Source organism: Ahaetulla prasina, chromosome 13 (genome assembly GCF_028640845.1).
Source record: "Ahaetulla prasina isolate Xishuangbanna chromosome 13, ASM2864084v1, whole genome shotgun sequence".
NCBI classification, from domain to species: Eukaryota; Metazoa; Chordata; class Lepidosauria; order Squamata; family Colubridae; genus Ahaetulla; species Ahaetulla prasina.
In genome coordinates this window covers 23,477,628-23,494,206 of record NC_080551.1, presented here as the reverse complement: position 1 = coordinate 23,494,206, position 16,579 = coordinate 23,477,628, and the positions used below count along the sequence as shown (strand labels likewise).

At 43.2% G+C, this 16,579-nt stretch overlaps 1 protein-coding gene across 1 annotated transcript; it reads left to right on the top strand.

The window, feature by feature from the left end:
• Positions 1–538: 538 nt before the first annotated feature.
• Positions 539–16,356, top strand: TSPAN3 (tetraspanin 3). The gene is made up of 7 exons (XM_058156829.1): positions 539–696; positions 8,912–9,103; positions 10,398–10,472; positions 11,563–11,664; positions 12,963–13,115; positions 14,093–14,176; positions 15,425–16,356. The coding sequence occupies exons 1-7, from the start codon at positions 634–636 to the stop codon at positions 15,515–15,517; spliced, it is 762 nt and encodes a 253-aa protein (XP_058012812.1). The 5' UTR covers positions 539–633; the 3' UTR covers positions 15,518–16,356.
• Positions 16,357–16,579: the final 223 nt, after the last annotated feature.

Sequence of the window (16,579 nt, the reverse complement as noted above, 5' to 3'; positions counted from 1 at the left end):
TGTACCTTGATGAACGTATCTTTTCTTTTATGTACACTGAGAGCAGATGCACCAAGAAAAATTCCTTGTGTGTCCAATCACACTTGGCCAATAAAATTCTATTCTATTCTACTTTTACTTATATATACTTTTTTTTCTCTCATGATGGGTTATTGTTTATGTTGATGATTGTATATACTGTTGTGACAAAATGAAATTTAAAAAAAAAAAAAAAGATGCTGCCCTTCGCAAAACTCCCCAGGGAATGACCAAAAACAAGAAAAAACCCTACCCCAAATCCTATTCCAGCTCGGAATGCTGGGCGTTGCAGTCCCAGCCTCTATGGGGCTCAAAAAGCCGCTTCTATTCCTCCGGACTACAATTCCCATCATTCCTCGCGCGGCCCGGCGGCATCTCGGCATCACGTGGGGGGAAGTGTAGGCGGGGCCGCCCTTCGCGTCTCAAAGCTGGGCCGCCGCCGCCGCCGTCACGTGACGCGCCCGTCGGCCATGTTTTTAAGTCCCCGGCCCGCCCTCCGAAGCGGCTCCGCCTCCATCCGGGTCCTTGGGCAGGGGTGGAGCTTGAGAGCGGCGGCGGGGGCTGAGGCGCTGAGGCGGCCCGAGCGGGGCGGGAGGCCGCGGGACGGCGGCGGCCATGGGGCAGTGCGGCATCACCTCCTCCAAGACCGTCCTCGTCTTCCTCAACCTCATTTTCTGGGTAGGCGGCCCGGGGAGCTCGCCAGCCTCCCCCCCCCACCCTTCCTTTCTTCCCGCCCTCACACCGCCCCCCCCCCCTTGTGGGGACTAGGCCTCGCTCGAGCCCGCGCCTCAGGTGGAGGAGGGTAGGGGGCGGCCTCGTCTCCCTTTCAACACCCCCCTTCCTTCCTTCCTTCTCGGGGGTTTCTCTTTCCCGCCGTCGGAGGGGATTGGAACCGGGGGCGACCCGTCGGGAGACCCCCGCCCCCCGCTTTTTCCTCACGGGAGGAGGGGGGGAGACCCGAGTCACCCGGGCCGGGGTCGACCTCTGGGGGATGGGAGGGGGATAAAGAAGGCCCGGGGTCCTCCCTCCCTTAAGGGAAGACGGAAGGGTCCCATAAGAGGGGGGGGCGGCTTAACCCTTCTTGATTCCCCCTTTCATCCCCCTCAGTTTCTTCCCCCCCCTCTCAGGAAAGTGGGGTGTTGCCAACCTTTTTATTTTCCTTTTTTGAGTTCATCATTGCTGGATTTATATGGTGGTGCTGGATGTGAACTGCCCAGAATTGGCTTTATTTAAAAGGCGGGGCGGGGGGACGGAGGGAGGGACTGTAGCCAGGTTTTAAGTAAATAAATGGGGGGGGGAGGAAAGAAGCCCCGAGTATTACCTTAAGAAGGGGGGGGGCTTCCCCCTGAGAGTCCCGTAGGAAGGGGTTTGAGTTTGACCCTTCTAAATGCCCTCTTTGGATCCCCTCCGACAGAAGAAAGTGTGTTTTTTCTTTTTCTTCCCCCCCCCCTTTTTTTTGGGGGGGGGAGTTCATAGTTGCTGGTTTTATATAATTTTGCCGGTTGTGAACCCGCGCAGAGTTGTATGACCGCCTATTTATAGACGAGATAAAGGATGGCTGCAGCCATGTCTTAAGCAAAGAAAATAAATACAAGTCCAGGCCATTCCTGCTTTTACAGCATTTGGGGGAGGGAGGGAGAGACAGACAGACGCCTGGACTGCAAGTTGGGCGACACATACATTTAATAAAAATTCTTATTTTTGTGATACGCGCCTTTCCCTAAGGCAGGCAGAAGCGAGATCGCACTGGGTCGCTTCCCCCCCACTTCAAAGTCAGGGATGGATAAATTATTGTGTCCTTTGACTGCTGTTTTGAATCTTGTTGGGGGGTGCCATAAAGAAAGAAAGGGAGCCCCCCCCTCCCCTCCTTGGGGAGGCAAGATGAGCATCTCTGGGAATTCCCCCATACTCAACTACCCTGTGGCTCTGGTCCACTTTGGGACACCCCCCAAAAAACACACAGGATGATGTCTCTGGAATGGGAGTCACAGAACCCAGAAAATGAGAGCAGGAAGGTCTGATGTGCAAACCTCAATTTATTACAGGAAGGACCCCAAAGGATCTGCCAGTTCCAAAATGGTGAGCTCAGATGTGATTTGAGAATTGGACCACGGACAAAAAAAAAAAGACAACACCTCTTTTCTTGGTTAGGTCACCCTCTCCTCAGACAAGATCCTTGTCTGCTTTTCAGAGAAAGGTTCCCACTGGGCTGAAAGCCTCTTTAAGGCTGCAGGGGTGCTTAGCCCTGCATTCAGTTCATCCTTAAATAGATCAGCCGGTCTCCAGCTTTTAATCTGGCCTCGACAGATCTGGGCATGCATGGCAAGGGGGTGGGGGTGGAAGGAGATGAAAGGGTTTGGAAAGAGAAAGGAAAGGCTCAAAAGGCTGTCTTTTCTTCTGGGGCTCCTTTCATTGTGGCAGCAAGACAGCCATCATTCAGGGTGGATTTAATTTAGAGTCCTGCAGCGTGGAGTTTGGGGTGCTGGCCGTCTCGATAGCCTAAATGGCTCTTTATTATTCTGGAAGGAAAATTCAGAAGTCTTCATAAGGGAGAATATTTGTAGCTCAGGTTTAAAATGAAGGGCCCTTGGTTTCTCTCTGAGCTTGATGGTTTTCTTGCAGAGGTTTCATGACCCACTCTAGGCAACATCATCTGTGCCTCAGAGCATTGATGATGTTCTCTAGTTTGGATCATGCAACCTCTGCAAGAAAACCACCAAGCTCAGGGAGCACCAAGGGCCCTTCATTCAGAAGTCTGGTAGCACATTTTGGGACCTTTTACTAAACGGTGTAAGTCTTTAAAAGCTGCCGCTGACTTCATTGGATGCAGAGACAAACAATGTGAGCTGCATATTGCAGAAGCTGATGCCTTTTAATAAAACGTGTTAGTCTGAAAAGGTGCTGCCAAGACTCCTGACTCTTTTGTGACCATAGGCTCACAGTGCTGTATGTAGAAGGTCGCAGAAATTGTTAAAGAGCAGCTAATTGAAAATTGCTATGTATGAGATCACAAGAGTAAATTTTCTCCTAGTTAGTGATGTCATTTGAACTTTACACTATGCCGGGGATACTGCTGTGATCCATACTATTTGTATGATTTTCATTTCCTCATTTCCTTGCCATTTTAAAGGAACCCTGTACTGTATAAGGAGGGGAGAAAAAACGGTTGAATAGTAAACAGTGCTATCAAAGCTGGCAAGGAAGGCGGATCCCCTTCTGTGAATCCATCTGGGCCTCTCCCATCGAGCTTTGTATCTTGGCTCCAGCTTTTCTTTCCTCAGTTTGGAGACCAGGAACCCACTGGTGGTTGCTTAGTAACAGATAACTTCTGGGGTTAATCCCAGCCTAGAGAAATATGAATGGATGAAGGGCCAGCACAGACCACATTTCTCAAGGATGGTCACCTCTGCCGCTTACACAAGTTCCTTCCAGTCAAATTTCGGTTTGTTCCTTGATATTTCAAAATAACTGTTGAAATCGAAATGTTCTGCATTTGTAGAGCATCTTAAAATAGTTTGTGCAGTTAAGTTGGAATAGTAGAGGAGAGGAAGAGCATCATGTTATGAACTTGGGAGTAGCAAGAGCTGATTGTGTGAGAGAACATGGCTCCAAACTGTGATAGTAAACACAGTGCAGACTTTTGAAGCTGATGAGTTGGAATTTAATTCCTGTCATTCCAGATTCATTCTCCCAGCTATTTTAAAAATAGACCTTAGAAAGGGGGAAAGAGTGCCTTAATACTATACAAACAAAAATATTGCTATGAGTAATGCTTATTTGTTGATTATAAAAACAGTTGTTGCTAGTGTCCAGCTTTTTCAGTGATAAATGATTATTCCCATAGATAGACCCCTTATTTGTATTGATAATTAAATATCAAATAAAGACCTAATTGGTCTTCTAATTTCTTTGCACTTTTGAAATGCCATAAAAGAACTGGGAAGGAGCTCTGATGACAACTTACTTTTACCTTCATGAGGCTCTTAATTATATTCATTTGTTGGGTTTCTATTCCATCTTATCTTCAGGACTTCATGGTGACCTACAGCTCACCTCTTCCTCCAATTTTTCCCTGTAACAGCCCTGTAGGTTGGGCTGAGTGAAAGTGACTGGTCTAAAGTTAGCCAGGACCTTCCATGATTGAAGGGGACATTGAAACCGTGAGCCCTTCTAATTCAACATCATCGCTGTTACATCACACTGATTCTTAACAGTGCCCTTATGTAAGATTAGTCTGAACAGATTTTTAAAAAATTCCCTTTAAACGTAATGTGGTTTGTCAGATAAAGGCAATTAAACCTGGTTTGTGACCGAACATACATATTTGAGATTCAAGCTACATTCTCTAGAACGGGGATCTCTAACCTTGGCAATTTTACGACTTTCAACTTCCAGAATTCCCCAGCCAGCCATAATGTTGAGATGTTAAGGTAGTATTATGAACACCCAAACATTTCTTTTGTATGATTGTGTAATTTTGGCCGCCTTGGTAAGGCCTATGAATAAGATTTGTGTGCTTTGCAAAAATGAAAAAATAACTGCACCTTCAGCAATTACTCTTTTAAGTGGAAACGCATGTGATTTTTCTGATTTGTTCTGGTTTTTGTTTTTAGACCACGAAGGCAGTTTTAGACAGAATTGTCATAAGCTAAATGAAATTTCATATGCTGAACAAATGTTTAATGCTATAAAAACAAGGCTAGCTGTGCTTTAAAGAACTAAATAAGGCAGTGAGCAGAAAGTACTTTTAGATGTTCTTAAATCATTCTGAAAGTGCTAAATAGTACATTTTTGTGAGGATAGTTACCGAGGGTGGCCTATAGTATAGATTTTCCTTCACAGAGTATTTTATTTACTAGAAAAACAATGACCGGGGCATTTTTCTAAGTTCATTTTCTGTGACTCTAGTATTCTTGAAGTGAATTATATGGTATAATTCCCAGGGAAATTCAGAAATGCTTGAAGGCTTGAAGGCACATATCACCAATATCAGTTAAGAATTTATTTTTTAAAAATACTGCATTAAAACCTAATTACTGCTGCTAATTTTTCACATTGCTTGCCAAAATGTGTGAAAACTAGACTTTTGAATGAAAATATAGTAATATTAGAATCATTGAGCCATTACAATTACAGTTCAAGTGCTTCTAAGTGGAAGAAATAATAGGACTAAGAGATAGTGAAATTGATTGCTAAAGATTGGAAACATAAAGATTCAGATCACTTAGTTTATAGATGTCACTGTGGTAAAATGTGATAAAAGGAAATGAACAATAAATGTTCATTTATACAAATTCTTTCTCATTTTTCCTTGTATCTAATGAAGTGGACTGGGACCTGCGGAAACTTCTGTAAAAATAAATTGTTAAGACTTTAAGATGCCACAAGATTTACAGTGCTTCCCTGCGGGAATCTTTTAATTCTTCTGAGTAATGATGGCCTGGTTGTACAATTCTGTAAAAGTAATAGAAACATGTAACAGTTGTAGAAGGAGATTAATGAAATGGAGCACAGATAGGCCTGTTAGCAGCTGTAAGTCACAAGAGCCCCTATGATATTGAATTATCAGGTGCTGGGAGGGCTAGTCGTGCTTTTGGGGGTTAGGAACTGCTGTGGAAAAACTCACTTGTCTTGATAGTCTCCAATAGGACTCCTCTTTATATTAACAAATGTATTAATATAAAGGAAGCACGTTCCCTCCTAGCCTTTTATCGGTCAATGTGCCAAACTGTTGGGGGCAATATGCTGGCTCTATAAACCGCTTAAAGGGGGCTGTAAAGCTCTGTAAAGTGGTGTATAAGTCTAAGTGCTATTGCTATTTTATTTCATTTTATTGTTTCATAAAAGAAGCATGTTCCCACCTAGACTTTCATCGATCAGCATGCCTAAGGTCTTATTTTATTTGTGTTGTTAACATTTTTATTGAGGTCTTATTTTATTTGAACATAGGTTCAACAACATGGCCAAGTTACTTCTCATAGAGCATGCATTGTGCCTGAGCCACTTTGAGTTGCCGTTCTCTAGAAAAAAAATACATTTTTATAAATATAAATATATGTGTGTGTGTGTGTGTGTATATATATATATATATTTGTTTTCTGAGGTTTTCGCGGGTGTTTGTATGTAGGTCTTTGGTTATTCGGGTTTTCTCCCGCGTAAAATTGGAAGTGTCTTGGCGACGTTTCGACGAAGTCTCATTCGTCATCTTCAGGCTTCAGCTTCGTGCTTCTGGGAGCAAATTGCTCCCAGAAGCACGAAGCTGAAGCCTGAAGATGACGAATGAGACTTCGTCGAAACGTCGCCAAGACACTTCCAATTTTACGCGGGAGAAAACCCGAATAACCAAAGACCTACACACACACACACACTGTCACATGTATGTACCTCAACTTGCCACGAGACTAAAGTCTGCATCAATACACAGGTTTCATTGGGCTCCGAACCCATGAATTATTACTAGATAGGAACTTGAGAACCGCTACTAATGTTCTTGCCGAAGGTAATTTGAACCCAGTTTTGGAGAGTTCTTAATTGGGAACAATGGGCCATAGTTGCTTGAAATGCATCAGTAAATGTGTCGATCTAAGCATTTCTCCAGATACTTTTTCATGGCCGTTTCGAATTGCATAACCGTCTTGGAAGGTACCAGGGACTTGGCAGCACTGAAGATTCAGCACTCAGGTTACAAAGCCACATGACGGGGCATAGCAGAGAATAAGGGCATTGTTAAGGCCTCTTCACTCTTCACTGCATACCTTTCTCTCTTATTTTGCTCCACATCTCCTCTGCCACACATTGGGGCACTTTATCTCGGCCTTCAACAAAGTGGGCCTTTCTTGAGAGAAATACCTTTGTAACTGATAACTCTTCAGACCGATGTTGATGATTTCAACCCTCTTTTCCAGTCCTGGTGTTCAAAAACGTTGTATTTTGGAGTGCCAGTTGCTGAGAAAGACGGTGAAAGACTGTTTTGTGCGTTGGCTTTCCCGAAACTGGTCGGCCACGTAAGGAAAACCAAATATTGACCTGGCTAGGTCTTTGGTCATGTCCAGAAGAATTCATCTTCAGGAACATTTTATTTTTATTTTTTTTATTTTCAAATAACACCCTTCAAGACACAGCTATAGGAGGGTTCGTGAGTAGGATACATTATGCCCAGTTGTAAAATAGTCAAACAAATGTGTATGTGTTTGTTAGAAACAAATGAAAGCTTTTCCATACGATGCTTTGATTAAAGTACTGCCTTAATGCAAAGTCACCGATTCTGCATCTTTTTCTGATGACCTGCTGTTAAACTGAGAATGTTTTGTTAAATGTGCATTATTTATATAATGTTACACAATGAATTGGTTATTTTTTTTCTAATGAATTCTAATAAATTAGGACTTGATAAATGAGACTTTCTCTGTGATAGTAAAAAAAAAAAAATACAGGTATGTCATTAAAGTACAGAAGGAAGAGAGGAGATTGCTCCAGAATCTTTCTAGGCTTTCCTTTTTCTTTTTTTTCCTTTCACCAACTTGCATCTCTAATGATCGAGATGAGATCATTAACAAGCTATTTTTGTGCTCCGTTGCTAGGCAACCGTTAATAATTATAGTATTCCCCATCCCTTGGCTGGTTCTCGACTCCCAAAAAATCTTAAAATGCTGCACTCTAAAAATTTGAATTGACTCCATAGAAAAGCCATTGGCTGCACTAATTTGTACTCATGGGAATGGGTCCATTCCATTTATGTCACTCTCACGATACTATAAATAAAAAGAGAGATTAAAAGCCTCATCAACTGATTCATGACTGATGAATCATTGCTGAGTTAATCTTTGATCCTCACTTAGCCACCGTACATCGGAAGCCACTGCACCTTAGTTGACTCACACACAACGCACAGGCTTGGCTTGGCTTTTGAGTCTGGTTTTACTCTATTGTGTTGTGCGAATTTAATGATTGTAGCTCATAAAGAGCACTTGACGATTATTTGTGCCAGTCACTGTTGATTTATTCAATAAACAAGTTGTGGCATAACGTGTCTGAGCACAGCCTAAGTTGGAGAACGGCTTCCTCCATCTGAATAACATCTGGAGTCACTGGCAACTGATCTAAGGCTTAACTGGCGGATTTTTCCCAACCTTCCTTGGTCCAGGATCTGATTCTGGAACTATATACATGCAAGTTTATACAAGTCTACGCACCCTGATTGTTGATAAGCATTTGGACAAAGTTGGTGGGATTATTTAACTCCTAATATTGAAAGTTCTCTACCACGGGGGTCTCCAATCTTGGCAACTTTAAGCTTGGTGGACTTCAACTCCCAGAATTCCAGGAATTGAAGTCTTCCAGGCTTAAAGTTGCCAAGGGTGGAGATCTTTGCTCTACCATATAGGGAAATGAAATGTTGTTGCTTTAATATGTTTTTCTGCAAATAGAGCCCCGTGTGCTTTTGATTCCTTCCCAGGACAGAAGAGGGTGGTTTCCCTTCAAACATACTTTGAAATTAGTGGTGTGAATTTTAAGTCTACTCCTATCCTGGCTGCAGTAAAAGACAAAGGGAGCCCATTTATTGTTCTTAGGTTGTGTGTCCTTGTTTCTACAAATATTGAATGAAAAATGAAACGTAGGATTATCTGTTCATGGGATCTTCATGCAAATTCAAACAACAGGCCATAGTCACTGTCACATTTAACCTCGAGCTTGTAACTTTAAGCAGGCTGTACTTGCCACTGTGGATATAATGTGAATTACAAGGCATGGAACAACAAGAAAACTCTCCTCCCCACCCACCCACCCCCACCCCCATCCCAAACTTTAGCTTACAAAACCAAGGCCAGCCCTTGTGGTAGACGAAGGGACGTCTTGCGAGTGGCTCTTATTTTTCTTACGCTTTGTCTTCTAGGCTGCCGCTGGCATCCTCTGCTATGTGGGGGCTTACGTCTTCATCACCTACGACGACTACGACCACTTCTTTGAAGATGTTTATACGCTCATCCCTGCAGTGGTCATCATAGCGGTGGGGACCCTTTTATTTATCATCGGTCTGATCGGCTGCTGTGCCACAATCCGGGAAAGCCGCTGTGGCCTGGCCACGGTAAGTTTAGTATCGGGAAGCCAATTTCCTCTTTTTATGGGCTTAGCTGCATTTTCTGGATACGGTCACAGCCCAGCTTGACTTAGTAACTTGTAACTTGGCCTGTGTGAAATACACCACGTCGGCTCCTGCAGCTGACTGTAACTTGGTTAAAGAATTGAATTGAATTGAATTGAATTGAATTTTATTGGCCAAGTGTGATAGGACACACAAGGAATTTGTTTTGGTGCATATGCTCTCAGTGTACATAAAAGAAAAAGGAAAAAAAATACATCAAAGGTGCAACATTTACAACACAAATGATGGTCATTGGTTGCAGTTTAACCCTTAATGATAGCAACAAAAAGTTACAGTCATACAGTCATAAGTGGAAGGAGATGGGTGATGGGGACGATGAGAAGATTAATAGTAGTGCAGATTCAGTAAATAGTTTGACAGTGTTGAGGGAATTATTTGTTTAGCAGAGTGATGGCCTTCGGGGAAAAACTGTTCTTGTGTCTAGTTGTTCTGGTGTGCAATACTCTGTAGCGTCGTTTTGAAGGTAGGAGTTGAAACAGTTTATGCCCAAGATGTGAGCAACAGAATGGTGCCTCTGACACCAAAGATCTTATTCATGGGCAAAGCATCAGGCTGCCTGCAAGGCATATCTGATTCCATTCAGGTATCTCTAGTTCAAGGGGGAGGGGGGAAAAAACTCTGTTTGAAATGCTAGAAAGCCATTATAGATTAATGTAGGCAGTCCTGCATTGTTCTGCGCCCCCCCCCAAACAAGTTAGTCTTTTATGTTGTCCTTGCAATATGAATAATAAAACAGCCCCCCCTTTTTTTAAAAAAAAGCAAAGCAAAATCAAGAAGCAAAGCTGTTTTTATCAGTTCTTTAGATGATTAATACATAAACGCTTTCAAATACCTTTTGGTCCTATAAAAGAGGTTTGTAGACAGAGGTTCCTTTCATGATAAAATCACAGAAATAAGAACATGCGAGGAATTGGGCAGACGATTGACGATTAGGAACCCGGTGAGCAGCTTAGCTGCTTTTGTTGTCACGCTGGCTTCCTGATCAGTGGAAGCAGCCTGATAAATCCCTGCTCCTTATTCCCCATCCCGTTGGCTTCCTAGGTATTACTACAGGCTGCTCTCGCTGTGTTATTTTTAAGTTGAAAGATACGGTTCAGCTAGAGAGCCTGTCTGCCTTTGTCCCTCACTTGAAGGGAACGGACCGACAGTCAAAATAGCAAAGTGTCTGTTTTGTGTATCCTAGTGAACTAACATAAACTTTATTTCTGTCTTCCAGTTTGTGATCATCCTTCTGTTGGTTTTTATCACAGAGGTGGTGGTAGTGGTTCTGGGCTACATCTACAGAGCAAAGGTAATAACCTCTCTTCTGAAAGTGCTGATCCATAATTAGCTCCGGGGCACTTTATTCATGGGTTGATACCGGCTGCGGTTCTGCGAAGCAAAATTGTGAAAAGTTATTGGATGAAATTGAAAGCGGGGCACGCCTCTTCAGAAGTCATCCAAATCCTCAAGAGTGAAATAATGTTGTAAACCAAGGGGTTGAATGCTTGGCACGAGGGTTAAAAATATGGATTTTCCTTCCCCCTTTTTTAAAGGCCTTAAAAGTCCTGCAGAAAATGTTTGTTAAAGCTCTGAAATAAATCCTTGTGGACTTTGCCACTTGTAAGGGTGTGTGGGAACATAGAGACTTTGACCAGCTCCAGAAATTTAGCATCCTGGACAGGAGCAAATACACAGGGTTCAGCGTTTAAATTAGATTTTTAAACTTGGTATTGTATTTTTAAAAAAATTGGATTATTGTTGTTTTATCTGCTGTACACCGCCCTGAGTCTTCGGAGAAGGGCGGTATAAAAATGTGAATAAATAAATAAATAAATTCATTTCTCCCTCTAGACCAGGGGTGTCAAACTCAATGGCCACATCAGGGTTCTGTTTGACCTTGGGGCGGGGTCAACTCGACCTCACTCGTGTTGGGGGCACCTGAGATGCCCAAGCACTCTGCCAGTGAAAACGGGCTCCCAAGCTCCATTTTCACTGACAGAGGCACCATCACTGTTTCCAGGGTGGCACTGTGGGCCAGATCTAAGCACCCCGCAGTCCGGATCCCCCCCCCCCCGCCTTGAGTTTGATACCCCTGCTCAAATAACAAATAGCAGTAGCCCTTAGACTTATATACCACTTCACAGTGCTTTACAGCCCTGTCTAAGCGGTTTACAGAGTCAGCATCTCGCCTCCAACAATCTGGCTCTTCATTTGACCCACCTCGGAAGGAAGGGAGGCTGAGTCAACCAGCTACAAATGATAGCATTCCAGGGGCCCTATAGAGCCAGCCACGCTCAAAGCATTTCTGCAAAGCTCAGTTTGGTTGAGCGGCTTGCTGGGTTATCAGGCTCCTCCTGTCAACAGAGGCAAATTTTAAGCTGGTTTTTTTTTTCTACCAGGTGGAGGCCGAAGTGGATCACAGCATCAAGAAAGTGTACGACACGTACAATGGCACAAACCCGGATGCTGCCAGTCGGGCGATTGATTATGTGCAGAGGCAGGTGAGAGCCAATACAAACACAGCTGTTGGTGTGCCAAATGTACACAAATTGTTTTCCACCAGCACAGCACCTTCTGCTGACACCACAGTTACTTAGATGATGTAAGAAAGGTTCCTTCCTTCCTTCCTTTTCTGCCCTCAGGAAACCTGACCTTTTCTCTTTCCACTTCTTGCTGGTTCTTTGCGTTTCACCCCATAAAAACACTCTTCCCTGCTGTAGTCCAGAGCAGCATGGGCCGAGGCCAGATCTTAGTGAGAATTGGGTATAGATTTTGGGGCTGGAAGCCAGCTTAGGCTGCAGGTACTGAAACAAGTAGTCCCTGTTGTCTCATTTAAGAACCATTTGAAGTTGGGATGGTGTTAGAAACAACAGTTTTGCCACGAGCCCTTGCATTTACAGCCATCACAATATCCTGTGGTCACCATTCTCATGGTTCCTAACCTGCTTGCAACAAGCCATTAATGGAGAAAGCAGAAGTAAATCCCAAATTGTGGCCCCGTGGTATCTCACTTTGACCACAGGTGATTAGCTTAACAACCAAATGAAAAATTAGGTTGTAACACCCAACTTCCATATAGCCACCATGATGCTCAGAAACAGAGTTGCCCATCCCAATTGTTGTCTCTAAGTGAGGATAAATTTATGAAGCAATGCATGTATTAAGGTGTTATTATTAATCTTATTTCTGGTTTAATTTGATTTTAATGCGTTTTTAAAAAATCCCCTTCCAAAAGACTTAACTGCTGGGGAGTTAAGAGTATACGCTGCTCTTCCCCTGGAGCAAGATCTTGCTTGGTTGTAGGTTATCCAAAGAGGCTCACGAGAACCTCCCGGGGGGGATGGGCGAGAGGGGAGATAAAACAAACCTTGCCACGTGTGGATTCCTCAAATGGATTGGAGGGCAACATCTGTGAAAATGGCAGACTCTGCAGAAATGCTGCTGGGGGGAGAAAACTGATGTTTTCCAGATGTGATGGCAACGTGTGGTTTGGAACCAGCCTTTGTTAATGTCCTGAGTCGTTTTGAAAAGAGAGAAGACGTGTAGTTTGGGCAGAATTAGATGATAACTGAAAATAAGAGATATGCAGTCCTCCTTCCCCCCCCCCCCAAACATTGAGAGGGGGAGTTGTGTTTATTTATTTATTTGGCTGGCTGGGGAATTCTGGGAGTTGACGTCCACGGGTCTTAAAAAGTTACAAAGGTTAGGTATCCGTGCGTTAGTTAATGTTGTGCCCGAAAGCATCGCACAACTTTCTAAAGAGCTGCTCTTGATTTTCTGCATGCGTTCTCTGTTGCAGCTGCACTGCTGTGGGATCCACAACTACACAGACTGGGAATCCACCGCCTGGTTCAAAGAAGCGAAAAACCACAGCGTGCCCCTCAGCTGTTGCAAAGCCACCGTCAGCAATTGCACGGGAAGCTTAGCTCGTCCTGCAGACCTTTATTCTGAGGTGATTGCCTTCTCTCTTCATTTTGCCGGGTTTTCAATAAAAGCTTACGTTGGATGGAGACAAAGGGTTTTGGGCAAGATCAGCCCACTCCAAGTCCAAATCTCCATTTAAATCTAGAACAATAACCCATACCATCCAAGCTTGTTGTTAATGAAGGTCCTGTGGTTTAATTAGAAATGAAGTCCTTTGTATATAGGTTGAGCGTGCCCTCTCTCTCTGGTCTGATGAGCTTCATTCTTTTAGAGGACTTACTTTTGAAAATATTTTTGTGCCACCCTGGGAGAATTCAGACATTTATAAACTCTTTATAAGAGGCAGCGTTCAGTGCTATTTTCCACTGTTGTCCATGCTATTCTGCTACTATTTTGGCCCTTTTATAGCATACTGCAAATAAAACTCCTTTTTCTGACCATGTAATCCCTTAATTTGGGGTAGAGTCGGAACAACTGAATGAAGCTCAGCATTTACTGGCCAGATGCCCTTCCTCATGCCTATGAGGAGTTCACAGCAGATATTTTTTTCATTGCAACCTAGGAGAGAAAGCTACCTAGGATTTCAACTCTTAACCTTTTGAGTGGGAGGCAAGCATCTTCACCACTAGGCCACCATGCCGCCCTTAACAATATACTGCACATAATATAATTCCTACATGTTGGGTTGGGGCATGAGGGCAGTAATTAAATTTGCTTTCTATTGTTACATTATAATAGGAAATGTCTTGCCTCAATTATTGTATTTTACTAGTACCTCTTTATGTTACGTGTGTGTGTTTCCCTTTATATTATTTACATTGTATTTTTTTCCTACTTAGAAACGACTGCCACTACTGCCCTCACGCATGCAAAAAATACAATAGAATGTACATTTTATAAATTACGTGGCTATCAAAGTGTCTGGAGATTGTAGCTGTTCCAGGATGCGGCATTACTAAGGTTGAACATTTGTTTCCTCAACTGATGGACTCCTTTGTGTTTCAGGGATGTAAAGTCTTGGTGGTAAAAAAGCTACAGGAGATCATGATGTACGTGATCTGGGCTGCCTTGGCATTTGCTGCTATTCAGGTAGGATTCAAGCCATTCTGGTTCCTTCTCCTGAGGCTTAAAAATAAAACCCTTTTAATTTTCTCCACTTGGATGCATCACTGGCTCTTGAAAAGTCGCAAATAGTTAAGGCCGTTCCACCTATTGGGACAGCTAATATTTGATGACACTTTAAACTTTTTGAGTACAAAAAAATGTAATTGCATCCTTGTAAAAATACAAAATGAGGTCATTTCCAGGATTCACAGCTCACGTACGTTTCCTCAAAGTCTGTGTAAATAGTGTGTTGGACCCAAAGCACACAAATGTCAGGACATTACAACAGTTGTAAAAAAAAAAAAAACAACCCAGCCCATCACCCTCTTTTCAATAAAACCACAGGATAAACTCAGGATTATTTTTAAGAGGGCCTGTCTTGCAGGGACAGAAGTATCTCTAGGCTGCAGAACCAACCAAGGGTAGAGCCAATGTCTTGAAGCAAAGTACGTTGGAATCTACCTTAGATAGATTAACTGAGTTGGAGGGGACCTTGTAGTCATCTAGTCCAATCCCCCGCTCAAGCAGGAGACCCTACCTACACCATCCCCGACAAATGGCAGTCCAGTCTCTTCTTGAAAGCCTTCAGTGATGAAGCTCCCACAACTTCCGAAGGCAACTTCTGTTCCACCGTTTGATTGTTCCCACTGTCAGGAAATTTCTCCTTATTTCTAAGTTGAATCTCTCCTTGTTCAGTTTCCGTCCATTACTCCTTGTCTGGCCATTACTCCTTGTCTGGCTCAAGCAGGAGACCCTACCTACACCATCCCCGACAAATGGCAGTCCAGTCTCTTCTTGAAAGCCTCCAGTGATGAAGCTCCCACAACTTGGATTTGGAAAATAGCTTGACCCCCTCCTCTCTGTGGCAGCCCCTCTAATATTAGAAGACTGCTATCTTGTCTCCTCTGGTCCTTCTCTTCTACCAGACTAGCCATGCCCAGTTCCTGCAATCATTCATTGTATGTTTTGGCCTCCAGTCCCCTAATCATCCTGCTTGCTCTTCTCTGCACTTTTTCTAGAGTCTCAACATCTTTTTTTCTAATGTGGTGACCAAAACTGGAGGCAGTATTCTAGGTGTGGTCTTACTAAGGATTTACAGAGTGGTATTAGTACCTCACTTGATCTTGATTGTATCGCCCGGTGTTGTGCCAGTCAGCTTTCCCCAAAGCCAATTCTTAAAAAGTTTAAATCATACCAGTCCGCACTCAAGTTTCCTTCTCTTCCTCCTCGTAGCTGCTGGGCATGCTCTGTGCCTGCATTGTGCTCTGCAGAAGGAGTCGGGATCCTGCCTACGAGCTGCTCATCACCGGGGGGACTTACGCCTAGAAGAAGGTCCACAGGCGAAGCTCGAAGTCTCGTTTTCTCCGCTCAGAAGCCAGCTTGGCAGCGTCACCTGCCGCAGTAGTTCCCACTGACTCTGACTTGGCAGCCACGACCTCTTTCCTGAACCTGAACGATTAGCCCCTACACCGGTGATGGGCAAAGCTTAGCTTTCAGTCCCTTCCCTATTACCCATTCCCTCTCCTTTGGCCAGCTTCCCACTTATCTATCCATGGTAGCCACACTAGTTTTTTTTCTTTAAAAAAAATCCATTTTATTTTAAATGGCATGAAAGCTGCGGGTGACCTAACTATGGCTTCAAAGGGTGCAGTGATTATTTCTTATGTCCTTCAGCGTTTGTTGGGTGGCATCGCCAGTCAGAGTTGTACGAGAGAAGTCACTTATCTTAATTTTGTGAAGTTTAATTCTGCTGCTGCTTGCCTCTCACCAGTGTTTTCTGTCTTGTTTTTTTTTATATATATATATATAAAGCAAAGCATTAAGTCCAGTCCAGAACACTACGAAACGACTACTAATCAGAATTTTAGAATCCTACTAGTGCATCTCTTGATTTCCTTAAATTCAAATGAACAAACCTTCCGAACTTTTAGCGTGTTTTAAAAAAAAGTACGAGCTGGCTTTTTCAGGAGTGTAATATCTTGCACTACCGTTCTATAAGGAAATTTTCATTTTTTACTATAATGGGTCTGTTTCTGTATCGAGTGACTTGTTTTCCTAGAGTAGCGAAGTAGAATGTGATACAGTGAAATGTAAATAGGAAATAGGAAACCAAATTAAATAAATCTTCTGTACATCTCCCCCAAACTAAACCATGGTTAACCTTTTTAATCGTTTTTGAGAGTTTTCTCCTGTGCCGCACTGTTTTTCATACACCGTAGAATGACTCACACGGATGAATTTTAAGTCTGGGCTTGTCCTAGCTGCACTAAAAGACCAAGGGGGGGGGGAAAGAAGTCAATTGAGATTGGTTTTTCTTAGTTTAAAAATATTCTCATTAATTAAGGCGGTCGTGCTTAGATAGTGTGTCCTCCTTTCCACCAATATTGC